This window comes from Passer montanus, unplaced genomic scaffold, assembly GCF_014805655.1.
Source record: "Passer montanus isolate IOZ18808 unplaced genomic scaffold, ASM1480565v1 scaffold12, whole genome shotgun sequence".
Taxonomy (NCBI): domain Eukaryota; kingdom Metazoa; phylum Chordata; class Aves; order Passeriformes; family Passeridae; genus Passer; species Passer montanus.
In genome coordinates, this window is record NW_024358722.1 from 1,614,325 (window position 1) to 1,634,555 (window position 20,231).

Here is a 20,231-nt window from a genome sequence, read left to right on the forward strand (position 1 = left end):
TAAGATAAAAGTAAACATTTAATGCCACTATAGTTTGATTTTTTCCAGACATCATATTTTTGACAATGTTTCACACCTCAAATACCACAAAAGGGATATTTTTTCGCCAGCAAACAATAAACTTTACAATTTTAATGGCAAAAGGTTCAATGCATTTGTTGACAAACTTGGAAATGGCTGTGAATTTCCACATTTTGAACTTGTCCTCATGCTATTCTTTCTCCTTTTTTCCCCATAAAATTTAGTTGATAAAATATATATATATATATATACTACTGATACATCCTCTCCTGGAATTGCCCAGTGATGGGACCAGCATAAATTCTAGATCTATCACTTTCTCCCCTCCTTAGCCCTATTTTATACCACTGTTATAATGAGAAAGAACATAGCCATGGACAGAGTGAAATGGATTTAGCAAACATACACTTCAATGCATAGCACTTAGATAAGCATTTCCAACCATGATGTGTAAATAAATTATAAAATACAAGCAACTCTATAAAACAAGAACATCCTGAGTTTACAAATAAATTATATCCTTCATACATAGAATATGATGTGGATGTTAGTAACAAGCAGTTTCAGCTATGGGTGGGAAAGAAGTAAAATGTAGAAAAGTTAGTATCTATGCATACATAAAACATATATGTATGTGTGCTACATGTAAATACACACACACATACATATACAATAAAGAGGGTGAATACATCCATATCTATAGTATATAGAGAATATGTAATATAGCTGAAACTGCCTCAAGCACCAATTTATTACCATTATTATAAAGTTTGCTCAATACTTAAGTAGGACCACTCAAAGTAAGATGGTTTGGGTTGTGTTTTGTTTCCTGTCCAGGAGGATTTGAAGGTAGTTTGAAATCCTCTAGCTGAATGCTACTGAATGCTACTATTTCAGCTACTTTCAGCACCTCCATTCTTTGCAGAATCATCATGCCCTTTGTGAGCTTCAAAAGTTTGCATAAGTGAGCACGAGACTGCTGTTCACTAATTTGGTGGCAAAAGGGTGCCACATTTCCAAGGGAAATTTTTTTTTTCTGTTTGTTTTGAAAGGTTGCTTGAGAAGAAGAAAGAAGAAAAGATAAAGACAATAATAAAATGGTTTATTATTTCCAGGAACAGGTATGGAAGCTCAGATAACCCTGGGATGAGCACACAATAAATGCAAGAGAGAGAGAGATTATTAACTTTGCATTGACAAATCATTCACAGTTTTGTTTGCTATGGTTATTTGGAAACCTCTTACAAATCTTAGGATAACCAGCAACAGCCAGCCTTGTGTCTTCAAAAACTGCTGTGTGTTGCCAATGCAAAAGCCTGTGGAGTTACAAAACAGAGACCATGAGGACATCAGGATTAAGCGATCCATCCATGGATTTGAGAAGAAATGCCTCTCTCTACGGTCATCACCCTTTCCTATTGGTATTTAATGATCTCTGCAGTGAGCTGGTGCATCCCCGATGCTGTGCAACCATCCTTCCCATCATATGAACTGGCATCAGAGGTCGCTCAGCCTCTGGCTTAGAAATGAATTTGCTTCTGCAATGGAAGAAACTTCAATTTACAATTTAAAATCTGTTAGGACTAGACAGAAATCTTCACAGACCACCAAGAGTCCAGGCTCTCAGTTGATGCAACTATGCTGTATACCTCAAACATATGCAGAAATTGCTGTGTAAACAGCTGAGATTATAAAATATCTTGCTGTAATTTCATGACACTCTGAAATATAGAGTAGTTCATCTGGAATACCTTTACAGGCTTTAACAGAGGGAACTGCAGCAATTTGGCTATGTAGGCTGAAGAACCAGGGTAAGAAAGAACCTTTCAAAGAAGCCCTTGAAAGAGTTTCAAGCATAAGCTTTCCCAATAGTGTGGCTTAAGTTAACTTCATCCAGGTGAGTGCAAGGGGAATGGTTCTGTAGGCAGGCACTCCTTGGAGGAGGGAAGGGGAGCGGTACAGTTGCAATCTGTGAGCAGCTCTGCCACTTCCCCTCAGCAATGTGCAAGGGGGCCATCTCAGGCTGTGTGCCTGTGTATTTATCGGTGCTTGTACAACTTTTGTTTCTACAATGATTTTTTCACCTCATTAAAAATGATACAGCAAAATCACAAACATTTGTAAAAGGTGATTTTTGTAAAAGAGTCTACATTTTTCAGCTGTCATCACATTTGAATTCCATGCCACAGGTCCCTATTTTAAGACCAGTCATATTATTGAGATAAATGAAAAAAGTGAAGAAATAAAACCCACACTTCAAGACAGACTTTTCTGTGACCAAACACAGGATTTGGTATGTATTACTCCCAGCATCACTCCCAGCTTTCAGCCTCTATAATTGCCACGTTTAGAGATAAAAGAATAAAATGCCAGTGTGTATCTTTGATCCCTTTTTGTACATTCTATGAAGCTCTCACTAAGAATCATGTTGGAGGATCATGCCATTGCTTTGTGCCAGCTACTATTTTATGGATCTGCAAGTTTCATAACCTAGGATTTATGGCAGTCGGTCCTCTTGGAATCGGAGACAGATGTTTGGCAAAAGCCCTGTGTGTGGCCTTTACATAAAATGAGAGGGTGTTAAATACATAAGAGTAGCATGATCTTCTACTATATAGCTAACAGTAAATACCCCAAAAAATGGCAGGTGGATGAATTTTCCTCACAACTGGATTTAGTTTGTAATAACTCTTCTGATTCTTAATGCAATTGTGCCTAAGTTTTATCAGAGCAAGTGAGATGAGAAGAAAACCTAAGAAAGGAGAGTATTCATTTCCTTCCTTTTCCTTCTATAAAGTAAAATTTTGGATTACATAGATCTGAATGAATTGACAAGGAATTGTTTTGAGGCAAATGCAGGGCATGCATGGCAAAATAAAAGATGTGTGACAAATGTACCAGGAATTAGGACTCTCCCACACCATCCAGAGCACAAATTGACCCAGCTCCCAGAGCCAGAGCAACTTCTGCCTGCTGTGAGAGCTGACACAGACAAGAGGGATGTCTGAATCACCCACAGCACAGCCGAAATCTCCAGCCTATGGCTACAGTTGAATTTATGGCTACAGAGCAACTCCTGTCCCTTGTATGGATAAGGTTCATGTATGGCAAGAGCAGCAGCTCTCAGGAAGCGCCCCCAGGTGCCGGAGGGGATGTGGAGCAGTGCTGGTGTTCCACAGTCAGCTCCCAGCCCGACAATGAGCTGCGATCTCCCGTGATACGTGCGAACAAAGAATTAACCTTCAAACCTAATTACATTAACACTGCTGTTTCCTGCTAAAGCTGTCCCAGGGAAATAAGATTGGTTTCTGAATGTGAAAATGATTAGGCATTACATTCGTGTTGCTCTTGTGTATTTTGGGCTACACAATGCCTTTTAAAAAATCAGCATCAAACCAGCATTATACTGGCAATGCCTTAAAGAATGGATGACTTGCAGGAGTGTATGTATCTTCTCTAAAAAGCTGGCTACTGCAAAGTGAGATCAATTTCATAATAAAGTCCTGAATGCTTTATGAGTTTTGTGAATGCTTGAGTTGTAGTAATACAAATTTTGAAGTAAATGCTGTTTTCGAGAAGACAACATTTTATCATGCCAAATCTCCACAAATTTTTTCATTCCTTTTTTTGTATTAAGCCATCACAATTCTTAAAAACATAGTGGCAAATTCTGAAATGAAATGACAGAAAGTCAAGAATGCATATGGATTTTAGAATATGAATACTAGTATACTATGGGAGTTAATGGATACTCTAATTAGGTCCACAGAAATAAAATATCTGTAAGTACTGCAATTCTGCTCAATTAGTACATATTTTTTAGTATGCTAAATTCATCCTTGGCATAATAAATTTGACTTCAGGGATCAAATTTTGTCCATTGTGTTAAACAGGGTGAACATATACTCTTACTCTTTAAAATGGCCAGGTACACGTAGTTTTTGCTATGCCTCCTAAGCTACAGAAGTACCAAATCGAGCATCAATGAATAATTGAGTTGCTGTGGGTGAGGAATATTACATGCAATAGGTATTTTACAATAGCTCTGAAAAGTGTCCACTTGATTTATAGAAACATCACCACTCCCGTGTAAGTCATGGACTGTGTGCAGGGACTATTTCCTTGGCTCTCTGCAGCTGTTCTCAATCCATGGGGCCCTGCAGAGAAGAGACGGCCTCCAAAGAACCAATATATTGTAACTGCTACTGAAATTGCTATAAAGAGAAGAAAGCCAGACAAATTGCATTGTTTGGGGGGGATTTTCAGAGTTGGTTGGGGTTTTTTTCTGAGACAAACGGATATATCTTTAACACTTACTTAGAATATATCTTTTGTGATAGGAAATTGCTGTGGAACAGACTAGAAAGTGACTTTCACACAGAAGCTTTTTTCCTTTCCAAATAATCCTATAGATTGTAAGTAGAATTTTCTACAGAATCCAGTGACAAAGGCAATAGAAATGAGTAAGGTTCATTATTACAAGTTGTAGAGCACTAAAAGAAAATAAAACTATACAAATTTACTTCTACTTTTTAAAAAAGCTTTTCTGTTCACCTAACCACTAGAAAATCTATCAGTATTATTTTACCATTGGGATTTGCTGCTTGGGCCATTGTAAGATGGCATTGATACAATGGTACTGGTAAAAGAAGAGTTGCAGTTAAGTACAGCAGTTATTGATGCATTTTGAGTGTATTAAATGATAGTCTTATTTCCTCATAAGCAACAGGAGGGTAGCACAAATGTATCTGAGAGAGGAATTTTTGAGAATGTGCTTATTTCAGTATAGGGGAATAAGAAACCTAATTCAAAAAAAATAATTCTTCATGCTCTTATGTAATTAAAATGCGGTTTTGCACATTTGTTTATGAAATACAAAGGATATTCCTTCCCACATATTGTTTTGTAGATAAAGAGGCCAACTAGTAGAATAACTGGATGCATAGGGAGGTGCAGACCCTTGTCCTTTTGATGCCAATATGAATTTTGCCATGGCTTCAAGTACTGAGGATTAGTAAAGATGGCATAGCAAACTTGCCTGAAGTATCTACTCATTTGCTTTATTTCCTGATGTGCTGAGCTGAGCAGAGCCTGCACTCCTCAGGTACATCTGTGAGTATGGACACACTGGGCCAGGGCTCAGAAGCTGACAAAAAATGTCTCACAGTGGTATATGTCATAAAGAGATGAAGCTAAATTTTATCAGTCATAGTCCCAAGAAAGAACAAATCACTCATTTTTTGACTGATAAACATGGGAACACTTAGCTTAGAGGGCACTTTTCCAGCAAGTTACTAGCACCAGAAAAAGGGGTTAGGATAAAAGTACTTCTTCATTCATAACTCCAGCCAGTACAAAGCAAAACATATATGAACAAGAAAACAAGTTATGGGGGTTGGATCAAATTGAAAAGATATTTACTTCACAGTAATGTCGCTTCTGTCTCATACACTGCAAAACCTACAGGCTGGGAAAATGACGGTGTTCTACAGCATATAAGAGAGTACAGAAGAGCATTTAAACAAACCTTATTCTCTGCTAGAAATATGTTTGTGTCATCTGGGAAGCTGAATTTCTCTTTGAGTGGCCTTACTCTGGTAACAAGAAAAGACAGTTAACATTTATTCATATGTTGTACTGATTAGGAAATATCTCTACAAACACAAGTTACTTAGAAACAGCAAGTCTGAAATAGGAGAAAACACCAAGAGAAAAACAAGCTGTAAATACATTTCAAAAGTGTATTTGCTTTTTTTTTTCCTTTTTCTTTTCTTGACTAGCACCATCTGTACACAATAAAGTATGAACATAAATGTTTGGATAACAAAGATTTGCAAGGCACTTGAACAGTTTTTCTGGATAGGTTTTCTTTTAATGAACCTCTCAATGGAAGTCCCACAACCACCTTTCCTCCTTCCTCAGCTAATGCAGGGAAAGAAGTGTCTTCTGCCAGCAGTTCTTATTTACAGACATGTCCTTAAAAGGTTCCACAAAGTGCTCTTTTAGGCTAAGAGTATCAACAACCTTCTATCTCCATTTTCCATGCTTGTTCTGTTTGGTTTTTTAACACTACTCCTCTGTATAGTATAGCAAATCTCTCATACACACAGATGAGACTTGACTCCAACCTTCATCCTCATTCTTTTGTCTTTGGGATGCTGTTTGGAAGGGAAAAGGAGGATGGCAGAGATGTGCATTGAAATCCTCTCGAGGTTCATCCTTTACCGGCGTCTAGAGGTGATATCAAAACAGGTGATCATCATGAGATGGGCCTTGCAGAAGTTGACACGGTTTTCCAAACGCTCAGTCACACACTCCAGGGCCTCCAGGTATTCCAGAGAATCCAGCTCAAATACCTGCTCCAGATCAACTGTGAGAAAGAAAATACACAGACAGGAAAGGTAGACCATACTTAGTGATGACTGGTGGGAGAGTCAGAGCTAAATCAATTCTTCACACTCATCAGCACTATATGCAACATCAACTCTGGCTTGCCATTGTCTTTAAAAGTTGCCTTTTCTGTTTCACGATTATTAAAATGACACAGCAGCTTGCCCACAGTGAAAAATACTCTTAAGTTGCATTGGATCCTTTCTGGAGCAATCTGCTCTACCATCCTCACCAGAATTGCAGATGCCTTTGCCGTGCTCCTTCATCCTTCAGCATATGTTGAATTCTAAGTATGTACTGAGAGTTTCACACATTATGCTGACCAGAAAGAGCTTTAAATAGTTGCTCTCTCCTGGGAGGGAAATCCCTTTGCTGAATTTAGAACTTGGAATTTAAAACAAACCTCTAGGGTCCTTGTTCCTTACACTTTTCCCTATTCCATGTGATTCCCACTAAACCGCTCCAGCAAAGCAAGGGAAGGCACACGCATCAATCCCTTCAACACAAGTGCCCAGCAGCTTCCATGGAAGCCAAATGTGAGATACATTGTCTGAGCCAGCACTGCCCATCATATCTGTTTCCTGATGTCTCTGCAACCCTCCAGGCCTTCTGCACTTACCATACTGGAATTAGAAACAAAGGCATCACACAGTAAGGGGACAGCAGTGCATAGCAAACTCCCTCTCTCTTTAAAACTGTACTGTTTAACTCTCTTCCTTTATAGTGTTCCTGAAACCTATACTGTGGTTGTTTTGCAGAATGTACCTATCTGGTGTCAACTTAAAGCAGCTGTTAAAGGAAGAGTTAGGATGTTGTAAGGGAATACACCAGACATCCTCCTTTTGCTACTTGCAACTATCCTAAATAAACTTTTGCACATTGTGGTATTTTTTTCTAGAACTCTTTGATATGAACTTATCTGCTTGGTAATACTAAAAGCTGTTGTATAAGTACTGCATAAAAACTCTTTATGTTTTTTTTCCTTAGAGGTGCTGAGGTCCTTCTTCATTTGAATGTGAATGCCCTTTAAGCTCTCTGAACTTTATACATCTATAGTTATAAAAAATGGGCCAAATTTCATTTCATTTCATGCAAGCCCACTGCTGCCAAGGGACAAGTTTGCTCCACAGTGTTATTTTGTGATAGAAGAGCAGATTTATAATATTGCTCATATGTTTGAGTGATCTGAGGCCAAAGAAAAAATCTCATTTTCAGGAGCTGTGGACTGAAACACGTGAACGTTAATCTACCAATGGCAACATCCACCACTAGAATGCTCTACCATTTCAACCTTCAGCTCCCAGGCAAAAAGGATTGTTCAGTTCTACTGTTAACATTTAATAAGAGTTGTAGAAAATAGTTCTAGAAAGACAGTCAATCTAAAGCTTGCCCTAAGGTCCTATGTTGGCTCATTTTAGTTTACAAACAGTAGCTTACATCTCACTCTTACCAGACATTTCTGCTTCCTTCCATCCCCCATATTAAATAAACCAAAAGAAACGTATGAGTTCAGGCAATAAAACAATGCTCTTACATTCACTGAGCCACTTATTAGGATCCAGCATCAGGTACTGTTTGGTCACCTCCAGTTCCCTCATTAACCACTCATACTTGGCCTTGACCTCAGCGATTCTCTGCTGGCGATGCTCCAGGATTTTCAGCTTGGCATTGAAACATATCACCTCCTGCCAGCCAGGAAAAAGAAGCGGGGAAAGAATAGGTGAAGAGGGGAAGAAATACCCAGGTCCATTCAGTGAAATGATCTCCCAATCAATAATACTGACAATGAGCTGTTTATACTGGAAACTTATGAATCACTGCATGAAATCATCCATCATCTGCTGTATTTTTATTGCTTTTGTTTGGTTCTCATGTTTTCCATCAGTAAGCTTTGGAGACTTTGTAATGGTAGTTAATAATAAACCATAATAATTAATACCAGGCAGCATCTTGAAATTAGATTAACTGTAGAAAAACATTTCTTTTTTTTCACCACAGTTTGGCTAAGAGAATCTAAGCTCTTGGGAGTAGAAAATCCATTGCTTACTGTATTGAAAGCCTAAATACACCCCCATGCTTGGTGCATAAGTAATGCATTAGTCATGTTTTAAAATAAGAGAACTGGTAGCAATATCAAATTTGAAACATCCTTAAACAAAGGGAGTATGTTATGAAAAGCTCTAGCAATTCATAGTCATTAATAAAGAAGATATATTTTCTGTAAAGCTCTGGAGAACAGTAACAGCATGATGTGCAGTGCTGGAGACAGCCAGCCTGGCCTCACATGACTTCTGAGGGGTGGCAGCCACAAAGATGTGCAGCAAATAAAACCATCTGAGGACTGTGCTACCCTCGCTAGTGTGGAAACAATTCCAATAACAGAACTGTCCTCATCCAAGCCTGTGTGAAGTTCTCAACAGTATTTCACAATCTCCTCTGCAAACAAATCTGCTGTGGGTGAAGTGCAGTGGAAACACCGCTCCAACAAGTTTCTCCAGGATCCCAAACAGCTTCAACAAGTGTCAGAGGCTAGGAAGAAAAGTCTATAACCCATCGTTACTCTAAAATATTCAACCTCACATACTCCTCCCAATCATATGTTTTAATGACCTTTTAAAATCCTATGTTTTATGCTGACCTTTGCAATTCACGCCTGCCAGGAGATTACATGGATTGCACTCACCTTGCTGTCCCCACCTCGCCGTCGCTGGAGCCTCTCCACGTCATCTATCTCATAGACTTTGATCTCAAAGGGCTCCCCCAGCCCCCTCTGCCCGCTCCGCAGTGGCCCGTCCACCCAGCGCACCCCGGGGCTGTTGGCAGGCTTCCTTGCTGGGGAGGCAGTGTCAAGGGATAAAGCTGGAATAAGCCTCCTCCTCTGTGAACCTGCAAATGGAGGAAGTGCCACTGCATGTTAGCACAGCTATTGCTTCTCCTTTCCATTGCGGAAAAGTCTACAAATGAAATATGTTTGGCCTTCTCAGACATAGAAGAAAATGGAGGGAAAACCCAGGGAGGCTGTGGGAGCTGTAGCTGCAATGTGCAGTGCCCACCCACCATGAGTGACACCCTCAGTGCCCCTTGGTGCCTGACTCCAGGATCTGACACCCAGAGGGCACACGTCCCCTGAAGTTCACAGAGCCTGTGTCTGCTCCCCATTGATTAGGTCTCAGCACATACAGCTGAGGCCATGGAGGATCCAAGCCAGCAGCATGCAACCTGTCTAGCCTGGCTTTCCTATCTCTTTACTGCTACTGACCCTTACACTCAAAGGAAAAGCATTAGCCAGCCTCTGCCAAGTGCCTGCCACATAAGATGCCAAGTCAGGGCCTATGGTAGAGCAAGGAGTAGAATGTGTGTCCCCAGCCTAATGGCAGTGGTTTGTTGGGAGAAAGAACAAAAACACACCAATAAAAGAAAATCAACAGGTTGCATTTCCTTGCTTGCTTAGTACAATCAAAGCAATGGCTTGGTTGGGAAAAACAAACTAACAAACACAAAACTAAAGGTTTTGTAGCTGACACAGGGTCTTCCCTAAGATACATCAGTAACAAAAAGGATGGGAGAAGCCAAAAACAAAAGCCGGAGCCAGCAAGTTTGAATGAAACTATTAACTGGCTTTCTTGGCTGCAAATACATAAGTGATGCCAGCCAGCAGGGAAGAGATGATGAATGATCATGCAGATTTTATTTTAAAAATAAGATAAAATCATTCATAGCAATTCCCCACATTACATTTATTGAGACTTGAATGGAAATAGTTTCAACATGTCTGTCAATTTTGTGCTTCAATAAAAGCTAAAAAACCCCAAAATATCTACTGATTGCCTAATTTTTGGATTTTCAAGTAAGAACATATTGCCTAGTTTCACTCATGGGAGTCTGCTTCTTTGCTGACTTTGAGAACTGTTCATATCTTATCCTATAATTTCTGAGTACAATAGTCTGTGGTGGAAACCAGTAGGTCTGTGTTAGAGACAAGTAATTTAACTGCAAAATCTGGCTTTGAAATGGATGAGAATGGTCTATTGGAAAGCTTAGTCTACAGAGTTTTTATTTGGATATGTCTGAGATAACCCAATGCAGGAAAAAGAGAGCACAGCCAGAGCTGCTTGACAGAGTTCGGGATAGACAGAGAGGTCTGCAAGGCTTCTTTATACCAAACAACCTGAGATTGTCATCCCATGACACGTATCATAGCTGAGTTTATTGCTCAAACTGCAGCCCAGCAAAAAAACTCATGCCAGAGCAAATGAAGCCTTACAAATAGCAGCAAGCAGGAGTTTTTTTAGTTCTGCAGTACCAGTCACTGGAAGACAATGTCAGCATTCCCTTACCTTGAATGCATTTCAGTTAATCTCTAGATTAAACTGCCTGATCAAGAGAAGAGTCAGATCTTGATAAAAGGAAAAGCAAAACCTGACCCATTATCATAGCCAAAAACTGACAACAAGAAGACAGACAGTTTGGGAAGACCCCAACAAACTGTGATTCTAAGGTGACTCCTGTCAGCAGTGCTAAAGAAGGGTAACCAAATGCTGGGAGCAGCTGCATACTTGAAGGGAGGTGAGAGAGCATGGTGGACTATTCAATTTTATTACACGCAGGCAGAGATCCTGAAATAGGCTCAGCCCCTCCTGGGAAACAAGTCCTCCGCTTGCCTAGATGGGAAGGGCCCTGAGTATCATCCTAGTGTCACTCAAGATCAAAAAGATTCAGGCATTAAAGAAGTTTTAAATACTTTTGAGGCTTTTGGCCATGGGGTCTTACAGAAGCAGGCTCTCAAATTTTGTCTGAGTGTAAATACAATCTCTTGGCTATTTGACAACTTTTTAGAGCCAGCAATATCTGTAAGCATCAGATCTGACCTTCTGTTTAATGCACCCAGTGCTGTTAATTATTTTTTCTTTTTGCCCCACAGTAATGGTCACATCTCCTTTCCTGAATGCCTTTAGACTAGCTCTAGCATTTCAAGGAAGCAGCTGAGCAGACTGGAAATTCCTTCTGCCCAGATCTCCATGCATGGCTGGATTACGACTAAGTGCCCTTTTCCGTGATGTTTGATTTTCTTCCTCTTTTCCCCACTGTGGCTGTAAAAACCACCTTCTTGAGTAATGAAGCGCTTTTAATCCACCCCACTGGAAAAACCTCTGTCTCCAGCCGGAATCAAAGTCCAGGTCCAAGACTGTCTAGAAATGCAGGTGGATGGCTCCAATGCACCTTCCCACAAGAACAGCAAAAGGGTCCTACTTTGAGCAAAGCAAAACAGATTACTGGGGCATGAAGTAGAGTAATGATAGTAATTCTTTTTTGCATTTTGTTTCCCTTCATATCCATTTGGCTTAACAGGAAGCAGAAGCCTGTGGTGTAGAAGGAGGGCTCCAACCTGAGACTTCCTTTAATAGCACTTGGCCCTTGGAGAGGGGCAGCTGAGAGTGCAGCAGTGGCAGGAGACATTAACTCATTGTGTTTGTCTAGGCAGAGCTCATGTCTGGGTTGCCTGTGAATTATGACAACAGAACAGGCTGCAGCTCATCGTGCACAGCCTCCTTGCCACCCTCTGCCAAGGGGCTCCTCTGGGACACAGGTGACCTGCATGGGGCTTCCAGGGGGTATAGCTGTGTTAGACACAGAGGAGAAAGAAAAAGAGAGATGTCTGTTTATCTATTGCCTGTGAGTTATGACAACAGGACAGGCTGCAGTTCATGGTGCACTGGCAGGGCAGAGCTGCCTCACACAGCCTCCTTGCCACCCTCTGCCAAGGGGCTCCTCTGGGACAAAGGTGACCTGCATGGGGCTTCCAGGGAGTATAGCTGTGTTAGACACAGAGGAGAAAGAAAAAGAGAGATGTCTGTTTATCTGTACCTTGAATGCTGACTCAGGATGATTTACCTGAGATGTAGCGTGCTTTGAGGAGAAATTAAAATGAAAGATCTTCTTCCTCTTTCCAGTAAGGTAAAAGTGGATCTAGTTTGTTCTAAACATGCACAGATTAATAGGCTGCTTATTAGCCCAGGTACACAAAATAATGGTGCCATTTGACAGGAGGCTCCTGACACTAACCTCTCCATTTAGTCTCTGGTTTTTATCTTAGTTTATGTTAATTTGGATCAGTAAGGAGATACAGCCTAAGCAGAGATTTGGGGTGAATATCACAAAGCAGCTGACAGCTTTCTCATCCCTAACAACACACAACAATTAAATTGTTAAAATTAAATTGTTAAAATGTTTTCCATTCATATAGAAAATATTCACCTGAAGTCCCAAATTTATTGGGTGCACTTGATGGAGTTAGGATTTCATCAATTTTGACTCTGTAATAATTACCATGCTTTGTGGGAATTACAGCACACTACTCTTCTATTCCCTATGTACGATTTATGAAGAAAGTGGGCATCCAGGGAGATCAACAGGAGCAGATCTCAGCACCCTCCTACCTCTGCCCCACCTCTGCACCATGGCAAACTGGCTGACCCTCCCACCATGTAAATAGAATTCATTCCTCCATTCAAAAAATAAATTTATACCAAAAATCAATCTGAAAGAAACACAGTAAGATGAACCCAGGGTAAAACAACTTCACGATCATTTATGACCATGCAGTATGTTAAGCAAAATGTCATTTGCTAAATGCCCTGAAGGATATGTTTTTCACTTAGTTTGAATTTACCCACTCTCAGAATAACTCCTCTTGAACCTAGCTTGAGTATGAATGACCAGGCTGTGAAATAGCCATGAAAATCCACAGGATATAGGATTTGCTTTTGCAACAGATATATTGTTCTACCTTAAGATATTGGTTACGATTTGGCCAGGTTAAGATAAAGAGAGTAGCACAGCAGTGAGGGCGTGCAGTGTGAAAGTAGATCTGACTGAAGAGTGGTACTGAAGCTACAGTGTATTTCAGCAAAAGTAAGCCTTAAGGTATGAGAAATACAGACCAAGGTATGCAAGGGTAACTTTAAGGATAAAAGGCACACTGACCTCAGTGAAATTCCCAAACTGCAAAAGGATGCGTGCTTATAAAAGTATGTTTTGACTAAGGCAAAAGCTCTAAAAAGTCTGATTTTGCTTAAGTTCTGTATATTTTGGAGTGTTCCCCTTAGGCTTCTTTCCAGACACACATTCCAGATTGAGCATCTTTTCTGTGAAAAAGGTAAAAGCAAAAACTTCAAGTACAAAATCTTAATGAAAAACAGTGTGATGTGTATTTCTTCAAAGCAGGATACATCTGAATGGGATGTGAAACAACTGCTGTCCTAGAAATTTCAGGGTGCTTCAAACAGAAAATGAAACTGTAACTGGATATAACAACATTTCAGAAGTTTATATTGTGTGCTCAAAGGCAGGATGTGGAGCCAAAGCTATTCCCCGCAGCATTTAATGTTATGAGATGCAAAATTGCCTTTGTGCACAGAACGTGTTCTTCAGCATTTTGGTTTTTCTCACCAGACAGTCCAAGGAAATTACAAAAACTGGCTAACTAGAGCAGTACCCCTAAGCTATTCCTTCTGTGGCTCCAACAGCAATAGCACCAATGTCAGTTGTACCATCAAGCTTTTCTTACTAGCAAAGATTATCTATCCTATTTCTTCTGCTGCTCCTCACTGTCTGACAACAGGGCTCCTGCTCTGTTTGAGTCTAAAATGTGATGCTGACTTTGTCTCTCGTTCTTATTTCCTAGTGGGATCTGCCCTTATGGTCAATTGTCCATGACTGAACCAACTCCTCCCCTTTCCTTTGACCTCCTTTCCCCTACTTTATTTTATTGCCAGTGCAGAGCACACAGCTATTCACTCAATGTATTTTCATACAGTTTGCACAGTTCCCCTCCTGAAGGGGAAGTCATTGCCAGTGTTTTCAAGTGGAAGGCCCCTCTGATGATGTGGGCATTTCACCAGAAGTATTTAGGGTTCTCATCTTGAGGTCAGTACTCCAAACACCAAAGAACCAAGGTCTAAATTGCCAGAAAATCCAAACAGCAATCTCTCATCCTCACAGCTCAGATTACACAGATTGCATAGAAAGGACCATGTTGCACTCTAATACCTGGAATAGGATACACCAAGAGGATCCATCATTCAGAAGAAAATTTTCTATGTCCATCTCACTGTAAAATAATTCAGGCCATATCCTGTATTAATTGTTATGCAAGCCCACTGTTGTGAATTGATAAGAAGTAGAAGGACACTTGAGGCAAGAAATCACTTGCTTCCTGTTTATTGGAATGAAGCAATGCTTGTTTATAATATTCCATCCCCATCCACACTAGATATGTTGTTTCTGTACTGGTATAAGGAATACGCTGATGTACATCCAAGTTCTAATTTTTTTCTATCAACACAGTTAATTTCTATCTACCCAGTTTATTTCTTAATCTTGCTTTCTGAATTACTGTCTTATTTTTAAAGGAGCTTTTCAGGGCAGTTTAGAGCTGGTGAATGGGCACTGCCGAAACCAGATCAGAAAGCAGCCCTCCTGTGGCGTGGCAGGTTGACATGTAATCTGGGAGATGCTCCAGGGAAGATACACATCACCCACAATTCCTAGGAGGAAAAAAAATAAAAAGCCAAATCACACCAACCAGAGCCTCTTCTAAACGTTGAAGCTGGCCATTATTACTACAGTACTGCAGCGAAGAGCTGCTCCAGTCACTTGGGCAGCAAAGCCAGAGGCTGGAGGGGGAAGGGCTCTAAAGCCAGAACATTAGCTCCCACCAGGACAGTGGTGGAGGCATTCCAGTGAGCCAATTCTGTGGCAGTGTCAGGAGCAGGTTTTATTTACACCCAGCCTAATGGTGTGCGACTCAGTCATGCATGTTACATGGAGCCTTCACCGTGCACAATAGCCTGCTGCCACTTCCTCTATTAAATCATTCCTATGTTCATGTGGCTGAAAGCTCAGTGCTGGCATGCAGTAGTCAAGCGTGTAAAAAATGATTACTCTGATCCCTTTCAACACAGATTTGCTGCATGAAATGGCCTGGCTTTGACCTGGGAAAATCAATGCTGTTGTTTTAATGAACAAAAAAAAAATTGGAGCTGAAGCCTGCACTTCCCCTCCCTCTAGCCGCCCCAGGGCTGTCCAGTCAGCAAGTCACATGCATGAAGTGGCCACCTGCATGCAAACAGCATTTACTCATATCATTCTAAACATCCTTTGTCATGGTAAAAGCATAGTACAGGATATCAATTAGCTACCATCACTTGTAAGCAAGTTAAAGTAGAAATGCTAGAGGTGCCCTACAGCTTTCTGATACAAAGGGCAATTCTCAGCTCCCCACACTGTGCCTTAGGCAGTCTAAACACGAACCAAATTCCTTTTCACTTGGATTCAAAAAGAAAAGCTCAGACTCTTTGTTGGTGTTTTGTTTCGTCATTATAATTTTGGCCATATTTCAAAATGTGATGCTTTGCAATATTGGTTGGAGACAGACTTTCATAATTTACAGTCTGTAGATTCGGCCTCTGGCTTTTTCTGCTGGTTTCATAGAAGGAGCGAAGTGCTTCCAGAGAGTAAATATAGAGTTTTCAGGGTTTTTCAGGAACCTCTGAATTTCCATCTTTAAAACCATCCCATCAGTGAAACCCAGAGCACGCCTCCATGAGGAAAAAGGAGGCCAATTGTAGATAATTAGTAATGCCTTAACAGTCTGTCTTTTTATTAAAGTGTTTAAAACCATGTACCAATTTGCTCTTCCTTGGTGTTGAAAGTTAATACCAAGAAAGAGCTACAAGAAATTATGAAACTTTACTACGAATGTCATTAAGTGCTACAGCAGGAATCTTTAATTATCTGTAGTCAGATAGTTCCCCATGCAAAGAAGATGAAATACACGTGCACGAACACACACACACATTCACACATCCAAATCCTATCCTGGACTGACAAAAGCAGGGTTCTCCAGATTCTGAGATATGCAGCTCCAACTCAGGGCATAGCTTTAAACTTCAGGGATTCAACCTTTGGAAACCTTAATTTTCCCCCAGTCTTGTTTCTACTTGGCCTGACTTTCAATAATATCTTAGGGTTTTATTTTCTGATGTTCACTGATGCTTAACACAGGAAAATGTTAAGTACCAGTGGCCCTGACTGACCCAGCTGGGAAGTACTTTACTGGGAAGGACTTTATGCCCAAAGTCTGACGTCTTTGAGCTGCCTCCTTCTGTCTCACACCTTTTTCTCATGCCCCAGTCCCAGGAGAGGGCCTGTGCACACCAGCTGTGGGCAGAGTGCGGGGTCCCCACCAGCGCCCAATGGCTGCTGCTCACCTGCTGCTGCCCCAGCCCTGCTTGGGCCACAGGTCACTGCCCTCACTGTTTCACCCTGCTGGCAGAAGCCCCAGCACCAGCAAAGCTCCAAGCTCATACTCGGCTCCAAAAAGTCTCATAACTAGAGGAATCAAAGGGATACACTCCTTAGCAGAAGTCTGTCCTGTTTCAACAGAGGGCTGCAGAATTGACAGGCTGAAGCCTGTAGGTCTAACTCAGTGTTACATGGGATGGGGACTTTCTTAGGTATCCAACCCTATCTCACAGGGAACAGAAAAGAAAACTACTCCAGGAAGATCAGTGTAATCTCCATAAAAAGCTTTGTTTATGATGAATGATCTCAGAACCTCTCTTGTTTGGTTGTTCCCAGGGAAGGAGATTTCCTTACAGAGACTACTGAAACACTGTAAGGGACAGGAACATGTAAATATATGTAAGAGAGGGCAGAAAAGTCTGGAAACAACACATTTATGCATGTAACATGAAAATGCAAACAGGACTTGGCTCTACTGGATAAACCTCACTAGAGCCTGGACTCTTCCTTTGCTATTACCTCACAGTGGGTGAGACCCAGAGTTAACACCAAGGCTCCATCTCCGAAATCATCCAGTCATGTTTTGCATTGAGAATTATTTTAAAGCAATGCCCACATACATCCAAACTCAGTAAAAGATGTTAAAAATCAAACCAGAAGAGCAAAAGGGAGGTAGCTAACACGCTTGATCCAAGGACATTGCTATTACTTTTTTTTTTGTACCAGCATTATCTACTTTTATGAGCTGGTAACAAGAGAACACAGAAATTACACGAGTTGCCCAAGGTGATACAGCGAACCAGCAGCACACCAGAGAATACAACACAGATCTTGCAAGCCCTAATTTGCTGCCCTGCCTGCCTCCCTCTCATATCTGTTGCACCCCTGGGATACAAATACAGCTTTGGTAAAACTAAAGTTCAACCAGAATGCACTCCCTGATCACATACAGGAGTATGTACTATAAAGGCACCCTTATCACTGCCTTTCCATGGAGTGGCACTGGGCCACCACACTTGGAATTTCTGTGGAGTTAAAAAATAATAAATAACTGCTGCAACTTGTAACTGTACAAACTATGCCCTAACACTTCAGTGTGCTCCAGAGAGCACTGCTTTCCCAAGAGAGAGGAAGCTGGAGCCAAAGACAGAAATATGGCTGAGATGCCAATTGTTTCTTACAGGGAAGGAAGGGCTAATGGAGTGAACAAAGAAATCAAAGTACAACATAGTTGTACAGATGATTGAAGGCAAAGAGGGAAGAAGGGCCTGACGCAAAAAGAAAATAACAAATAGCACTCTGTATTCCATTGCTCAGCAAAGGCAGAGGAGGATGTATAACAAAGTCAGTTGTGGTTGAGATTAGGAGTCGAGGGTGCCTGTAATTCAGTACAGCATCTGACTCACTTGGCTGAGGGCATTAAGCAAGTCAGTAACACTCTTTACCTTCATTTGTCCATCTGCAAAATGGGGTCTGGAATAATACTTACACCACAGTGTGGATTAAAGAGAAGCTATACAAAGCTTTGAAACGTACAACCGTAGATTGGGGCTAAATAGCTTTGTTTCTGCCACAAACAGTCACTTTGGACCAATATATGCTGACAAGATGTTACAGTACCTATGTTAGATGCTAGAAAAGTAGGAATATTTACTAAATGCATAGGTTAGCTTCAGGGGAAAGGCTTATGTGCTTCATGAGGCAAAGACATGATTTTTCAATAGGTACCAGAATGCAAAAGGAATTATTTTATTATTTTCTTCTAATTTTGTACATACACAATTTTGTACTGCACTGTCTGTGAACTGTACAGTTACCCAGACAGAGCCCAAAAATTAACCTAAGGCTAACAATGAAGGATATAAACTAGCTTTATCCTTCAAAAGCTGTCAGAGTAGGTCTGATGCTTCATGTATGACATTCAGGGCAGAAGCACCTACACATACAAATAATGCACTTAAGAGCACTGAAAGACAAGATCTTAATCTCAAGGAAAAATGATGTCTCTCCAATGTGTCAGAACTTCAAAAGTAATTGTGAGATCTTCTGGTGATTCTCTTAAAGACTCTTTATAGCTCCTTTTACAGGGGCCTTGGGCTGATTCATGATGATCGTGTCTGACAGCTAGCATTTCTGTTAATAATAATCATAAATAAAGTGGACAAGGTTGCCTGACCTGAAATGAGCATATCTATAGTGCCATATCCATTACAGCACAGTGGATCTGTGACCGCAAATCAGGAAAGGTCCAATGCTCTTGACACTTTGTATTAAAATAATATCTGTCTTTAAGATCTCAGAACCTTTGTGTACTAGCTTTTTCATTAAAAAGTGTTCCTTAAGAGATAACACTCACACTATAAGAAAGGAGATGCTACAGAGGATGAAAGATTACAAAACTTCACATTTTTTCATTATACAATAAAAATACATTTGCAAACAGCTCTATTCTCCCCTATACCTTAACTCCTCCTTCATGCTCTCCTGCATTGAAGTAATAATCCTAGTTTTATGCCACCATAAATCTGCTGACATGTGAAAAATTATACTATTATCAAACACATCAAAACAGAATTATGATTTCACTGCTGCCAGACAAAACGCAAACAGGAGCTGGGTTATATGAAAGTGAAGCCTGATTAATTTCTGGACAGTGGTTTTCTGCTAGAAATACGGATGGTGGTAAAGATTGAGTTCTTTATTTCCATAAAACCCCGGGTTGCACTTATACACACAAGTCATTCCAAACAATATGGGAATTACTTTCTGATATAGGGAATCACTCTCAAAAGTAAAGTACCAAAGATGATACACTAAGAATCTCTCCACATCAGGTGACATGCTGCATTAAGAGAGAAGCTTTGTAAATTACTTTAAGGGAGGTCAATGTGCCAGGCTATGCTGAGTCCACTGGGGCAGGCAATTTCCGAGAACACAGACAGGCCCTTCACTGAAAACCCTGCACCCCAGAGATTCATGTCCAGCATCAGACAGATAATTGTAATGTTGCTGACTAGGGAGAGATGAACCACCTTACACCAGCAATTACAATAAAGAGATTAATTTCTTGGCCAGCCAAAAAAAGGTGTATTTGGGGAAAAAGACAGGTCAAATGTTACACAGGAGTAAAAAAGCAGCAAACTCCTCATGTTCCCTCCTAGTGAAAGATTCATACTTACCCCATAATTTGATAATTTTGCATACCTGCACTGTATGACAAACCAGTGTCAATGTTCTACCAGGTAGGCTCAAGGCCTCTTCTTTCCTGGTGTGTCCTCCAGACTGCTACAACAACAATCTTAAACCTGAGTCTCAAGCTGATCTCTCTTTCACAACTCCCTTTTCATGACCATTGACACAATGCTTAGTCCTGCACAGGGGTTATCAAAATCCAAAGTTTCAGCCAAAATACAACCCTGGTATAAAATACAACACACACATATGAAGCTTGTCTGTAATTAGAACACCACAAAGACAATGATTTTGTCACTCATATTTCCAGCCTTGTCCAGCCT

General features: G+C 40.6%; 1 protein-coding gene across 1 annotated transcript in view; it reads right to left on the reverse strand.

Annotated features, from left to right (window-relative positions):
- The window catches only part of KIF26B (kinesin family member 26B), a 276,855-nt gene continuing 256,624 nt past the window's right edge, over nucleotides 1-20,231 (reverse strand). The window contains exons 13-15 of the mRNA XM_039698003.1: nucleotides 9,095-9,297; nucleotides 7,946-8,096; nucleotides 1-6,391 (exon numbers count right to left, since the gene is read on the reverse strand). Coding sequence (XP_039553937.1) covers nucleotides 6,243-6,391; nucleotides 7,946-8,096; nucleotides 9,095-9,297 — 503 coding nt within the window. The 3' untranslated portion in view covers nucleotides 1-6,242. The remainder of the gene's footprint in view (nucleotides 6,392-7,945; nucleotides 8,097-9,094; nucleotides 9,298-20,231) is intronic.